This window comes from Pempheris klunzingeri, chromosome 21, assembly GCF_042242105.1.
Source record: "Pempheris klunzingeri isolate RE-2024b chromosome 21, fPemKlu1.hap1, whole genome shotgun sequence".
Taxonomy (NCBI): Eukaryota; Metazoa; Chordata; class Actinopteri; order Acropomatiformes; family Pempheridae; genus Pempheris; species Pempheris klunzingeri.
In genome coordinates, this window is record NC_092032.1 from 17,314,096 (window position 1) to 17,329,253 (window position 15,158).

Sequence of the window (15,158 nt, forward strand, 5' to 3'; positions counted from 1 at the left end):
TTTTGCAGACAGCTTCAAAATGCAGCAGTGGTACTTTTTTTTTTAATCACTAGTTTTAACCAACGTAGTGAATGAGCAGACTTTAAAATTTTGATCAAAATTTGGGGGATACTGAAGGATACCAAGGGGATCAAGAGAATCAATGACACCCACAGGGGAGTAGCTGAAAATTAAAAATGTGATGATAAATTTGACAAATATCAGTGTCGGTGGCGACTATTACTATTTGTGCTACTTTATATTTATATTTAGAAGTATTTTGACAAAGATTTTGTTCATTGCTAAAGTTTTTAATACTCTTTGTTTCTGCAATATCTGTGCATGATGATAGAAAGACTGCAGTTAGGGCCAATCAATTATGATTATAATTGGTCAAAAGTAAGACAATCCTACACTCTGCACACTTTCTACATCAGCACTGAACGTTGGCGTTGGCCATTAATCATAAAATGCTGAGTCGTCCAATATAGACGTTAATTCCTGGATATACTGGCGTCAGTGTGTACCTTAGATGATCCAAAGGCAAGTTCAGGAGTATCAGGAGCATCTTTTCTCTGTGATTTCTAAGCAAATATATAGACTATAATGTATAATCGTGTCTGTGTTGTCAGATTTAACTGATCTATGACTCAAAGAAGTTTTAGGACCTTAAACTACCCTAAATGCCGTTCACCTCACATAGTTGGACACTGAGACAGAAAAAAGTGTTTCCTGAGCGTTGTTTGAGGGTTGGAGCCTGACGGTTAGCAAACAGTCTGTGTAGCCTTAGGTCCTGCATATATATAGCACACAGCCTCAATACTGATGACCCAAATCACACACACACACCACAGATACAGCATACACTAGAGGCTGTGGCCGAATTTTAATCTGGGTCTTTAGAACAATGCAGCAAAGTAACACTATGTGTCTTTATCTGTGTAACCATAATGACTTTGCTGTATGTATGTGCAGTTTATCAGTTTGCGTGTGTGTGTGCAGTCATTAGCACCCCATTAGCTGCATGTTTGTTATCATCAGCACCTTGTTCACACCTGAATGGTCTATTATGTTACAATACGCCCGGGGCCTCATTTATAAACATTGTGTTTGCACAAAGAAAGGGGCTTTAAAGACCCACTTCTCATTGGGAAAAAAAAAAAGGTTTTCATAAAAGCAAAGCTGACAGCAGAAAGCACACACCTCCGTGGAAACTCTCACCATGCATGCAAACATGTGGGAGACTTTGGGGACGGATGGTAATGGCATAATAAAGCCACAGTCGTCTAATAACCCACCTCACATGGTTTATTTCAGCTTTCTAAAAGAGCAGCCAGGCCTCGACTAGTTTGTTTGTTTCCAAAAATCTGGATTGAAATGACAAGCAGGCGGTAAGAGGTGTGTAAATTGATGCTCTCAGAAAGAAAATGGCCTATTTACCGGCTTCTCCAATCCAGCTTTATTCATCCGTTCACTGGAGCTGTGTCAACCTTTTCACTTTGCAAGAATATCACTGTTCAATACCCACTTTAAGAGGCCAGACGTCAGGGAAAATGTTCTCCAGTGTCCCCTGTGCGATAAATGGGTTTGCATTTGAGGCCTGAGCACGTGTGCAGCCTTGGTTTTATGAATGAGGTTCCATTCATTCCAATGGAAGTCCACCGTGTCTCAGCTCCTTGAATTACAGTGGCTGCACCACAAAAAATCCAATTAGCATTTTCTGAAAATTTTCCCTTGAAGTTAGTTGATTAATTGATTAGCTGATCCACAGAAAATCAGTCACTAACAGCTTTAATCCCTTTCGGTGACTTTGCAAGCAGAAATACCACATTTTCACATGTGTTTCCAGCTTCTTAAACACTTTTCTCTGTTTAAACTGATCACCTTGGCGTTGCCATTTTACCATATATTTGGTAAAATGGTTTGTTTTAAGCTCTTCGCCCGTCACCAAGCCAGTTACCAAAAGCCCCGACAAATAATGAACAGCTTGGTTGCGAGCAACAAGAAAGGATTTCAGGTTTCAGGCCTCATTTTAAAGGTTTTCATGAGGAAATTTAGCCAAACTAGTTCAGGGAAGAGAGTTACCATACATCAGGTAAGAACCAACCTCTTGACTAGTGATGAACGGCAACCTGTAACCGTGACAACAAGCAATTTAAAGATGCCACATAGAGTATTTTTCACATTTTCTGACTTTTAACAACAAGAATTGGTAGATTCATTGAGCAACAGCAAAAACAGTACAAAGAAACACAACATTTACTCTGAAATCTGTCACTTTATCCGTGTGTTTTTAATCTTTTCTTATACAAATGCACCTTGTCAGATTTATAACGTACAAACAACGTCACAGATCTGCTCATGAATAAGTCGTAAAAGTTCTCCCTATAAATTTGTGTTTCTGTATTTGTGCACACACGACACCTGCCTCCCTAACAATGCTCCTGTCCATCTCCTCTGTACATTATCTAATGCAGCAGAAAACATTTGAAGACATGCTGGTGTGTTATCTGTTCCTCCCAGGTCTCCCTTTGCTGCAGTGGCAGACTACTCAGTAACCCGAAATAATGTCATTCAGCTCTGCCTGGAGCTCACCACCATTGTACAGCAGGTGTGTGGAATTGTTTGCGCTTGTGTGTTTTGAAGACTGATAGCTCTTAGTCTGCCTTGGTTGTCATATCCCCCCAAGAACGGTATGTGTGCGTGGGTGTGATGCAGCAGCCTCAGACTCTCTGCATCCTTAAGCGAGACTCAATTCTTTGCTATTTATGTCCTTACAGTCTGTCTTTTGTATGACTGATGTGTGTGTAAATAAAAGATAAATGCGTCTGTTTGTGTGGGCGTATTTTCATCTGCGAGGGTATAGAGTGTGCAGGTGTAGGGTTCAGTAATGTGAGGCCCAGACAGTATACAGAGGAGACAGCGAGCAGTGAGATGGTGTGTGTTTTTGAGTGTTTGCAAGACAGGATGTTCTGCTCGCGCTACATTAAATTCTGCTTCTCCCTCAGGACTGTACGGTGTTTGAGACGGAGAACAAAATCCTTCATGTGGTGAGTCCTGCTTCCTCGTCCAGCTGTCCCTTATTTGTTCCGTGTTGATGGGTAATGTCAGTTTTTTGACTGATCTCCTCATATGCACTCATACAATGCTCCGCAAAGACAGAAACTCCAGCTGGATCTGCTTTTTGAATAAATCTCAACAGTACATCTTGTTGAATTTTGGGAAATATGCACTTTCACAGTAAGATGAGAAGATCAATATGATTCTCACATCTGGTGGTTAAATATGAAGCTACCAGATGAGAATTGGTTAGCTTAGCTTAGCATGAAGACAGGAAGCAGGGGAAACAACTATCCAGTCAAGCCAATAACAGCAACGCACAGTAACTTTGTGGACTTTTGTCATCAATCAGAGATTGCTTGCCAATCAGCGAGGATGCTCCTGAAACCAAAAATTATTGTGTTTACTCTTATGCTTGTGTACTGATGATAAAAAAAATACATGGGGCACAGATGTGCAGTAGTCCCTTGCAGTCTCTACACGCGGCTACGCGGTCCTCCAACAGGTAAAGACTACATAAAACTGTGTAAAAAAAAGTCAGTACAGTGAGTACACACTGTACTTGTCAAAAATGATTCAAATAAATGCCTAATTGTACCAGAGGCAGTGAAGCCTCGTGGGTGTTTCTACATTGTTCAAATCACTTTGTATCCATGATGCTGTTGTTAAAAGAACCTAATTAGTTCATTCAAACCCAGTTATTATTGAATACGCTTCCAAACCCTGCATAACCAACTGCCTTAATCATTTGGACAAAAAATTAATATGCACACAGTGAAACTGAAAAACAGATGGATGGAGTCTGAATAGCAGGTAAAAAAATGCCTTATGTATTTCTGCCGTCAGAGTTGCTTTTAAGCTTAAACTTGTGAACTTTGGAAAGAGCCAGGCTAGCTGTTTCCCCCTGCTTCCAGTCTTTATGCTAAGCTAGGCTAACGGCTCCCTGGCTCTAGCTACATACTTAATGCTGCATCCACATAACATCAGCAATATAAGAAGACAAGGAACAAGTCCAGTTATTCCGACTTGGGAGTGTAGTTCAACAAGGAAATACTCAAGTCAAGTAAAAGTACCTCAAAATGTTATTCATACTTAAGTACAGTATTTGAGTGTAAATACTTATTAAATTCCTCCATTTGGTTTTATTTCAGTCTTTGAGATGCAATGAGAGTCATTTTGTTTGTGGTGGCCACAGCATTAAAAATGACATTTAAGATGATTCAACAGTATCTCATCATCTTCCAGAAAAAAAATGGATCAGTGGTTCCCAAACTGGGGGAGGGGGGCAGCTGAAGCGTAATTGACCTTTTCCACGGCAGACATGTTGACTTGTCAAACACAGGTGTCACTAATACATCCACTAATTACTGCACAGCACTGCACTAATTGCTGGAACGGAGCCATCGTCAATGTTATTAGTTCCACCTGTGCTTTATCCGCCATGCCAAGTCCAAACGTCTGCGGATGACTCTGATTCCTCTGGGAGAAACAAGAGTGATGAAGCTGAAGTTCACCGACAATATAGCATCAAGCTCTTCAAAATGTTTCCTCAAAATATTTTGAAGCCACCACGGTGGATTGTCCAGAAGATAAGCGGTCAGGATATTTTATTCTAACTACTTTCTATCTGGGAAATGCTCCCTAAAACTGTCTTCTGCAGTTTCTGTAAAAAATATTAATCTTTTTTTAGATTCAATTTGTGAATGCTGTGTGCACCACAAATTAAATTCACCTCCATTTTAGAGACGGATATAAAACACTGGACAAATAAACCAAAAAGCTCCAGTAGAGAAAACAATATGTTATCTTATTATTTTAGGTGAACTGACCCTTTAAAGTGCTTCCAGGAATAAGTCATAGCTGCGTTGATAGCGGCGACCTCTAACAACATAAATTCTGAGCTGCTGCATTTAGATTTGTTTATTTTCTCAGTAAAGCTGAAAAGAAAACCTCTAATGGAGAAACAAAAGCTGTCGCATCCTTTGTGGCAGGAAGAAAAACGGTTTATTGGATACACGAGACTCAAGCTGTTTGTGTTTTTGTGTTGTTTTCATCTCTATTTTCTTAATAAAACTCAGCGGTGTACCTCTTTCATAAAAGAAGCTCTCTGTGTATTTCTTCTCCGCAGTGCAAAACTCTGTCGGAGGTGTGTGAGCACATTGTGTGTGTGTCGTCTGACCCGTTGGTTTCTCAGTCAGCCCACCTGGAGCTGGTTCACCTCACCAACATCAAACCCTCTGAAGGCCTGGTAATGGTCCAGTGTACTGAGCTGTAGTGTGTTATGAACTCAATTTCATGTGTGTCTGTGGTATATTTCAGGTTGTGTTTAATGACAAAACCCTTTCCTACCCTCAAAAAAATCAATTTAGGTACTTGTACTTTACCCAAAGTGGAAGCAGACAACTTTTTTGCTGTAACTTATCATTATAAAGCAAGCAGTTATTTACACAGTGTAATGTTTATAGAATAATGATACAGTCAGCGTTTAGATTGGTTCACTACAAGCCTCCTTTAATTACGCAATTCGGTCTGCTACCAGGGAAAATGAGAGCTTGAATTCCAGTTCAAAGGAAGTACAAGCAGTCAGATGGTTGAATATTTGAAGATGTCAATCCAGTACAATAATATGACTTGGAAACACTTGTGGTGGAAAGTTGTTTACTTCCACTTTAAGTTTACTTAAGAGTACAATTCACAGGGACATAGTGTACTTTATACTGCACCACATGTTTTTAATTACTTAAGTTATAAGTTACTTTTCAGACTGAGATAATAGAACATATAATAAATAAATTAGGATGTATTATTTCAGATAAAGATAAAATTATCACAAGCTACCTGGTCGACTTTTATATGACAAAATCAGACACAGCTTCCATGAGTATTAATCCAAAGAGACAAAAGTTCCTCGTCCTTGCAGCCTTTTGTCTTGTTCAAGTGAAACATGAAATAAGACCATTAAAGTATTATGTAAATGCCACATTAGTGTAGCTTGTCTGTCAGTCACAAGCTCACACTCTCCTGTCAGGCTCTTGGAAGTGCTTTAGATTTTCAGCCATTTTGAGCTCCTCATCGTCTGTGACAGCCGTAATTCTCAGCTGCTTGACAGACCATTGGGTACTCAGTGTGTCTCTGCAGTGAAGACTTTTCTCCGTGGAAATCAAACATGTTAAAGAGCCATAAGAGGGGGATAATATTTCAAGAAGAAACTCTGAATCTCGATATTGAAGTTTAACATTTCCAATGATAAACACTGGATGTCCTCTCACATGTAATACATATACAAGAAAAAACTGCAGTGATGAGGTTGATCCAAGTTTGCAAAGCGAAGCAATTCAGAAATTTACGAGTTTTTGTCCCGTATATTTGTAACTTTAAAATCCCTGACAGTATTTCACCTTTTTTTCTCTGAATATTACCCCCCTACTGCTGCAATGGTGTTAATATTCCACTGTATACAAGTGCTTCATCATGGTGTTATTGTAGAAGCTATTTTTACCAGAAGTTACAATCCCCAACACATTTGGAGCCTTATAACAGTGTCACATAGAGATGATAGTTGGTTCCAGTTTGGATCCAGTTCCTGGTTGGCAAAATATGTAGATTCACAAAGTTCCACCACTTAATCAAACCTTTTATAACCTTTTTTTTTCTTCCAGCAAAGCGATGAAAACATGAAGGGAGCAGCTTCTCATTTTTATCTGAATTAAAGATGTCAATTCAGTGACGGCTGATAAGAGAAGTTTATCTGTTCTCTGGTTCATGTGCTCTGTGATATCTCCCTCATATCAACATTTTAATCTGATCAACTTCATAGATACGAATCAGGAAGTAGCTCATGAAGTACAGAAGGCTACAGCTGTTAGATTAATGAGTCGGATACATTAGATTAACATTTCATATATTCTGCTGCTCCTCTCATTTTCGGGTTGTGATCATTAATTAGACAGCCACTGAAAACTGTTGTGTATCAGGGTTAGGTTAGACATTTGTCAGTAATTATTTTAGCCTTCAAGCTATTTTTTTTATTAATGTCTATATTAATTTGTGCAGGGACGAGTATGTAGCATAAACCCATGCCCCACACCACAACATTTATAGCCTAAGCTAATTTGCAATGCCAATCCTTAGATGGGCCTTTTTAAATACCTAAAACTCAAAAACAAATACACAGAGAGAGACAATGCAAAACAGAAGCTCAACAACAAATACGTTGCCTACATTAAAAATACAGAACTCGCCATAAGAATCTTGCAAACAAATTTTAGGTGGGAGTTTAATATTAGGCTGAAGTATTTTACTTCTGAAACCTGTCCAATATGTCACCCATGAATCTTTAGATTTAACTCATTAGCCTGTATTGAGGACTGGGCCCTGGAGGAAAAGCAAACCGACACAGTTTTCATAACACTGAGCTTAAGACATGAGTTCTGATATTGTTAAAGCTGATAAGATCTGATGAGGGATTCTGACCTTTTCCGTCTGTCTCTCTCCATCAGGGAATGTACATCAAGTCAACCTACGACGGCCTCCATGTGATCACAGGAACGACTGAGGGGGTGAGAGGTTTACAATCTCATCTTCCACACACTCACACATTTAACTAGCAGTCAGTTTATGTGTGACATAATTCAACTTCTTCCTACAAATACCGATGAAGCAGGTTTCCCACCACGCTGAGAATATCTGCAAAACTTGGATCCATAACATTTGGATCCATAACACCAGATCAGATTCCATAGGGATGACTCTGCAAGGCTCTCCCTCTGTTATATTATAGCGTATTGAAGTACAGTTTGTTGGACAACTCGCCCACACTGGTGCGTGCTGGGATCAATAAACTCCGATCAATTCATAGTCGTCTGTTTTCTCTCTCCGTCTCTGCAGTCTCCTGCTGACCGCTGTAAGAAGATCCATGCGGGAGATGAAGTCATTCAAGTCAATCACCAGACAGTGGTGCGTCTCTTATTGTGAATATGTGTGTGTGCGTCCTTTAATGTTTAATCAGAGAGTAAAAAAGTGCAATTAAAACAAATGCATGTTAAAGGGCCATTCTGTGTTTTTTAATCTGTATTACACATATAATAGAAGAATTTGACATATAGATGAAAACAAATATAGGCAGATCCTATTTTCCACAAAGTCACAATGCTATGTGTATTTCATGTTTAATGTATCCTACCTTTTATATTTGTATTTGACCTCTTATTTTAAACCAAACCATGATCTTTTCCTGAACCTAACCTAAGTGGTTTTGGCGTATAAACCTAACCAAACTGCTTCTGGCTATTTACAGTTGGGTGCAAATACAGCTATTATCAGTATTTCTATGATAACATGTCTGAAATAACACTGTGCAGTCACTGAAAATGATGAATCCAAAGATCTCTGCAGTTTCTCTCAGCTCTATGAAGTGTTTTAGTATCTTTCAGCTTATGTTTGCTTGGTTTTACAGTCTGCAGCTTCACTGTTTTCATTGACTCTCACCGCTCTTCTACTGGAGCAACATTTTCATCTGCAGCGCAAAACCATTTTCAGGAAAAAAAAAAAACTCTAAACACCCACTGTACTCAAACTGCTCAGCACCTAACAGCACACAGACACATTTAGAGACTAGCTGGTGGACACGGTGGAGCATTTAGAAGCTGAAGAAATATTTCCCTAAGGGTTAGGGTTAGGTGGAGACCAAAAACAGAGCTAAAAGAGTGAATATTGGACTTAAATTCACCATATTAACTTAAAAAAGTCATAATATGAGAGTTTTTTTGGCCAAAAAACCCCCCTGAAACTAAAGCCAGTCGTGTCTTTTGCCAGTGTTGTGTATTTTGTGGTGGGCCGACTCATCTGTTTACATCCCTAAAGCAGACTGTGCCCGTACTTTCGCCAGGTGTAAAAGCACGCAGCATGCATTGCAATTAGTGTAATCAGATCCTCCAGTCTTCTCTGCACCTCCTCTTGCATTATGATCAGATCTCGGGCCAGTCCAGTAAAAGCAATTAAGATAGTGTGTTTGCCTTAATTAGGAAGTATCTCCCCACAAAGCTCAAATGAGTAAAAGGTCAAACAGGGAAAAAGTATTTCAAATTAACCCTTATAGTAGCCATTTTTATTTTTGTATGCAGTAGGTTTTGTTCACAAAATCTCCTACAAACAAACAGTGTTGGCATTGTTTTGTGAAAACAGTGGCTAAAAATGTAGAAAGAGAAATGATAAGATGTATTTGTTTTCAAATTGAGGGCAGGTTACATCACATGAAAGCTCTATAGATAGACTTACCACCTCCACACCCACTTGCCTTTGCACAGAAGGCTCAACAAGCGAGATCCAATCACGACGTGGACTGAATTCAAACTACAGGCTGAATATAAATGTAATGCTGTACTTGTATTGTTCATTATCCAGATGATGGATAATCATCATCTTCGCCCCTCCGTCCACAGGTGGGCTGGCAGTTACGTAACCTGGTCGGCTCGCTGAGGGCCGATAAAGGCGTCGTGTCCCTGACCCTGAAGAAGCGTCCACAGAGCACGCTCAGCTCCGCCCCTGCTCTGCTGAAGAACATGCGTTGGAAACCCCTCGCTCTGCAGGTGGGACCAGCTCTACCTTTTATAGACTTTATTAAGGCACCGCACTGGCCCACATAATTCCCCACAGCATTCCCACTCCCTGTACGACTGCAGCCAAAGCGTGTAATTAGGTCAGGGTACTGTGGCTCAGCATGGTTTTGTTTGCCAGCTGAAACACACTGGAATGAATGGGAGGGGGAAACTGACGGCTCCCTCCATTCCCAGTGCTCCACGAATTATGACATGCATCACCCCAATAAACACTGATTATCTACACCCAAACAGGAGGGGACACGAAGGAAAACTGTTTTTCTCTGCCCTCCATCACTGTTTTGTCTTGTGTGACTTGTTGTGACTCTCAAAGAAGCGTTTCACGGTTGGAGAGACGGACTTCTCATTACACTGGGCTGTCTCAGCAGTAGAAAAGCACAAATATTTTTGAACATGGTGCTACATGACCAGAGAAAACCCACACCAACCAGAGTGCACTGTGCATCTGTCCTCGGCCTGTTCCTCCTCCAGACACCATAAATCCTTTGCACTTTATTCTTGTTCACATCAGCAGCTCTGACTGTCTGATGTCAACATCAAACTAATACAGCTGTTTTCTTACAGCAGTCTGTAGCTGGACAAACTGACCTAGAGCCAGGAGACTTTTGCCGACAATAAGATGGAAGCTCAGGTTTACAGGCAACATGGAGGAAAGTTAAACATAGTTCATTTGCATACACTCCCCCATATGTTATGAGTGAAAATCAGCAAAGTCTCCCTTTAAAGCATATCATATACGGCCTGGGAGATAATTTCATGTGACTATTAACAAAGGCCCGTCGGTGAATAAGCGCTCCCAGCACTCAAACTACAAATCCCACAATGCACTGCTGCCGCGCAAGTCAAGACCTGTGCAGCAGCCGCTCCTCCTCCTCCCGCAGGTATAACAACACACCGATCAGCGGATCGATGCAGAAATGGCTAAACGAAAAGTGGACTTTGAAAACAGAGACTTTCTCAGCAGGTGGGAAGTTTAACTGGTTTGTGGAGCAAATGTTTCCGTGATTAAAGAATAAAACACAAGACGACAACAATGAGACAAAACATCTGGATAAGTACAAAAAGATAGTTTTAAATTTTGTCCTTTTCTTTGATTGAGTTTGAGTCATAATGGGTTTATTCTAACTTCGATTTATATCTAACTAATTAGATTTTAATGCGCTTTAAAGGAAATTGAAAGGAATTATTCCTGCCTGAAAATATGTTCACTGGCAGTTTGCCTAATGATTTTACTGCTCTGTGTCTAATTGAGAAGTTTGTTTAAACCCTGTGTGATTGTCTGGCTGCCAGAGTTTCTTGCCTCATCTGACTTTTTTTTATTTTACTGATGATTCATTTCCTGAGTGCGGTGTGACTGAGGTACCTAACAGGCGGTGAAGGTGGCCAGCTGGCATTAAATGAATGGCTTCAGTTTATTATTTACAAAACAAACACTAACCTGGAGCAAATGTCGATTTGTACTTGGCTGAGCTTGATGCACCGTGGACATGAAATTAGCCTTTTTCTATCGCAGTTTTACCGTTTCTAGATTATCTTTCTGAGTTGGTTGAGCTGCTGCGCTGCCGCCATCCAAACAGAGAGCCACCAGCATGTTGTTGCCCCCTGCAGGCCTGGAGGGCACCTGCCCAGATACTAACACATAAACCTGCTCCAGCAACGATTATAACCAATAACAGTGATGTTGACAATATCAGGAAATTATCCAAGTTTTAATGAATTGTCCTTTAGATTAACCCATCAAGACTTTTACCTAAAAGATTAATTGTGCTAACCACGTCCACTTTTGCAGCCAACCAGAAGCCCAGGAAGCAGTTCGGCGACACCATCAGGCACGCCTACCAAGAGCTCCGCCCTCCAGGACCTCCACATCCCCCCTCCACCCTCTGAGCCGTACACACCCAGGTGCAGTGACTCTCTTTGTGTACTTAAAGGACAAAAATGAGAAAAGTAGGACTGGTGACAGCAAAGAGGAGCTCTGACTTTGATGTACATTTGTTTGCTGGTAAATCCGCCTCTGCTGTTGCCATAGAGATGAGACAGGAGCCTTGTCTGGAGATGAGGCATCCCGTAACCACGGTGGCGTCAGCGTTGCTAAGCGCTCTGATTCACCAAACTCCTTCCTGGATCAAGAGACTCACCGGCGAGAGGAGGAGGAGCCCGTGTACTGCACCACGCCTACATATGGTACGCTCTTATGGTGGAAGTGTGTGACAGAAGGAGCGCCTCAGTCTCATTCTGCTGTATTGAACCACTTCAAAAGCAATCATGAGGCGGGGAATCCACCTGCAAGCCCCGAGGTGTTTAATAACAAGCTTTTAGAAAGAGGCTGAGCCATACATCACAGATAAAATGAATAAAAACGTATTAAAATCCTAAATATCACATATCGGAGTATAAACACGGACTCTCTAGGCCAGAAACTAAATATTCACCAAGGAGAATATTAGGTTTTCTAATTTTGTGTGTGTGTGTGTGCTTGTAGGCAGGCTGAGGCCCATCTCCATGCCTGTGGAGTGTAACTGGGTGGGCGACTATGAAGACCCAGCCAAGCTTAACAGAGAAAGCCGCAGAGGTGAGTGCCTCCGTGTGGAGTGCATATGTGTGTGTGTGCACCTCCTGAAGAGCCTGTTAGATTCAGTTAAATGTTCCCGTCTCTCTGTATTACTCCGTGCTGAAGTGATCAGCGTGTGTGGAGATCAATGCGCCTCCATCCTTTTCTCTAATTCTCTCTGTGATTAGCATCACAGAGAAATGATATAAGAGGGGATGAGGGGGGAAAAAAAAAAAAAGGGAGGTAGACAGTTGGCACAAAGGCAGAGAAAATGAAAGGCAGCCAGGGAGGGAGAAAGAATGAAAGCGATAGGAAGAGTAGAAGAGAGACAGGAGGGAGGAGATGGAGGAGGAGGAGGAGGAGGGAGAAAAGGAGGGATGAGAGGAGGCAGAAAGAGAGGAGAAAAAAAAGACTATTCTCCCTGACCTCCACCTGAATCAGTTGCCATGGCAACGCTGACAGCAGCTCTTCTCGGTGTCTCATTTTCCTCTGGCCGCTGCCTAGCAACCGGCAGAGGACAGGGTGGGAACCGTGCTGGAGAGGTAGTGAGACCTGAGTTTCCTTCCCCCAGAGGAGCGGCGGAGAGGAAGTTGCCGATGGAGGAGAGTTACAGCGTTGTCCATTAAACCCTCGGAGTCACAAGGACGTTCTCACACATGCATGGACGTGTCACATCTCATCTCCGTCACAACACACAAACACACAAACACACACACAAAAAGAGCATTCTTGTCACCGATGCTGTAACATGGGGTGGATCAATCAGCCTCTAAAAAATATTGGTGAACAACATTCATTCAAACAAGCAATCAGTGATTTTCTGATCTGTGGTCCAAGTGTTAGGTTTATTTTTATTAACCCTCAGAGTGCCGAGGTACCAGCTGCAGACTTCAGCTGTAAGCTAGCCAGCAGCAAGCTCCAGTTTGCACTCACAGAGGTAACCATCGGTTTCTCTGGAGGATAATTAGCTTGTGAGTAAATCATTAAAAAGTGCTGTTCTGACGCTATTTTCAGTTTTGCAACTTGAGAAACTGATTAAAATCTTTTTTATCATTCAGGTGATTAAATATTTTTCCATCAAGATAGTCAGAGAAGTCTTTTGGGATTCAGGAAATACAGTCAGGACATTGCTGGTGAATTATCTCGTCGAGAAACTGATGGTTACCTCTGTTACCCGAATGTGCGCTAATACACGAGGCACTACTGGGGCTAGCTAGCAACGTGTGTGTGTGTGTGTGTGGAGAGCGCTAATGAATCATGAACAAATCTTAAGTTAAAAACACATTGTGTGTGTGTGTAACTTTAAAGGCCTAAAACATGTGTTGAGTGCATTTGCAGCCACACACAACATTTGCAAAGGATGATTTTCAAAATACTTCATCAGGCAACGAACATGACGATCACAAATATCAAAAACAAACCAAGTGAAGATGAAGAACACGAGATGCTGCAGAAAAGTATGAGAATTGGTCTGATTTGGGAACTTTTATGTAAACACATTTGAAAGTTGACAAAGTTTGATGTGTTTGTATGTGAATTTTATATTTTTGACATTTCTATGCTGATTTTTTTTTTTTCTTTGCGGTTTGATGTCACAGAGGCGTCTCTGATGCGTTACGTGGGCCTGTCCGGTGTCGACGAGAGGACCGGCTCTGACGACTACTCCTCCCACACGGCTCGTCCAGGAAAACGGTCCAATGACACGGCCAAACGTGCCAAGAGGCGGAGCCACCACAGCCAAAGCCCCTCCCACTACGTCCTCCAGACAAATCAGAGAGACTCTCCACCAAGAGACCCCGCCTCCATTTATCACGTAAGTCAGTTATTTTGTTGTTTTCTCCTTATTCATCCTCCCTAAAATCTTAAAGTCCCTAAACCCTGACCCTGAAATTAGGCTGTAAAGCCCAGCTTGTGTGTGTTGTGCATGTTTAAACACAGCAGTGACTTCATAGCGTTGGTGCTACCCTCTCTCTCTAGTTTTAAACAGTGGATGACAAACAGCCTGAAGATTCATACCACCTGCAGACACCTACTGTACAGGACTGATGGATCATTTCAACCATCATTTTCTCCAGTAGAAGCTGTGCAAGCTAGTTTTTTTTGTAGTTTGTAGTAGTTAACTTATTAGTGCATGTTGTACAGCTCCAGGTATTCGGACACCAGCATCATCAGCATGGACGTATTATCAGCTACTCAAACGCTCTTCTCTGTCCCACGATGCTTACCTCCTCCTTCCTCCTCCTTGAAATGACTGGAGGTGGCGAGTTACCATGCAGAAGTGTGGAAGCCACGTTAGACAGAGCAAGGCTAGCTGTGCCATTCCAGTCTTTTATGCTAAACTAAATGACTTTGATCAAAATGTCAAACTATTCGTTTAAAAGAAAGTCTAAGGAGAAAACGGTGCAACTTTTGGGACTGACAGGTGATTTGTAGCAGAAAAAGCAGCACAATAACATCTTAGCATTAAAGATGCTGCCAGATTTGACAAAGAAGGAGCGTCAGCGTTTGAAGGATGAAAAATACAGTTCGTTCTACCTCAAGTTGCAGGTAGTGGCTTTGGGATTGCATAATGTAGATTACCGTCAAGTCTCCTCAGAGTACAAAAGAGTTAAATGACGTAACAATCCGCTTCCTCTCTGATTTGTTGTGGTACAGCCAGGACTCAAAGATCCTAGGAAAAAAGGAAACATTGGAGCTTTTACCCCTGATGAAAATTAGCTGAGGTGAAGTGTGATCTGTGCAAATGCTGACTCGTTATTACCCCCTGTCACTTCCATGACATCTGTCCGCCCTGCCTGTCCGTCTGAGCTCGCCGTTCTCAGGTCCAGACAGCCAGTTTGGCCGGCGGTGACCTTATACATCTCGACAGCATCTCTTTGGAAATTAAATGTGTTTGCATACGCGTGAGTGTGTATTTGCGGCGCGCACGGATGCTGCGATGGCAGATGGCG

At 41.6% G+C, this 15,158-nt stretch overlaps 1 protein-coding gene across 1 annotated transcript in view; it reads left to right on the forward strand.

The window, feature by feature from the left end:
• Positions 1-15,158, forward strand: part of cnksr2a (connector enhancer of kinase suppressor of Ras 2a) — a 46,162-nt gene that overhangs the window by 17,962 nt on the left and 13,042 nt on the right. Inside the window, exons 4-13 of the mRNA XM_070852910.1 lie at positions 2,503-2,590; positions 2,988-3,029; positions 5,168-5,287; positions 7,539-7,598; positions 7,927-7,995; positions 9,480-9,626; positions 11,446-11,558; positions 11,686-11,840; positions 12,139-12,228; positions 13,806-14,020. Of these exons, the coding sequence (XP_070709011.1) occupies positions 2,503-2,590; positions 2,988-3,029; positions 5,168-5,287; positions 7,539-7,598; positions 7,927-7,995; positions 9,480-9,626; positions 11,446-11,558; positions 11,686-11,840; positions 12,139-12,228; positions 13,806-14,020 (1,099 nt within the window). The remainder of the gene's footprint in view (positions 1-2,502; positions 2,591-2,987; positions 3,030-5,167; positions 5,288-7,538; positions 7,599-7,926; positions 7,996-9,479; positions 9,627-11,445; positions 11,559-11,685; positions 11,841-12,138; positions 12,229-13,805; positions 14,021-15,158) is intronic.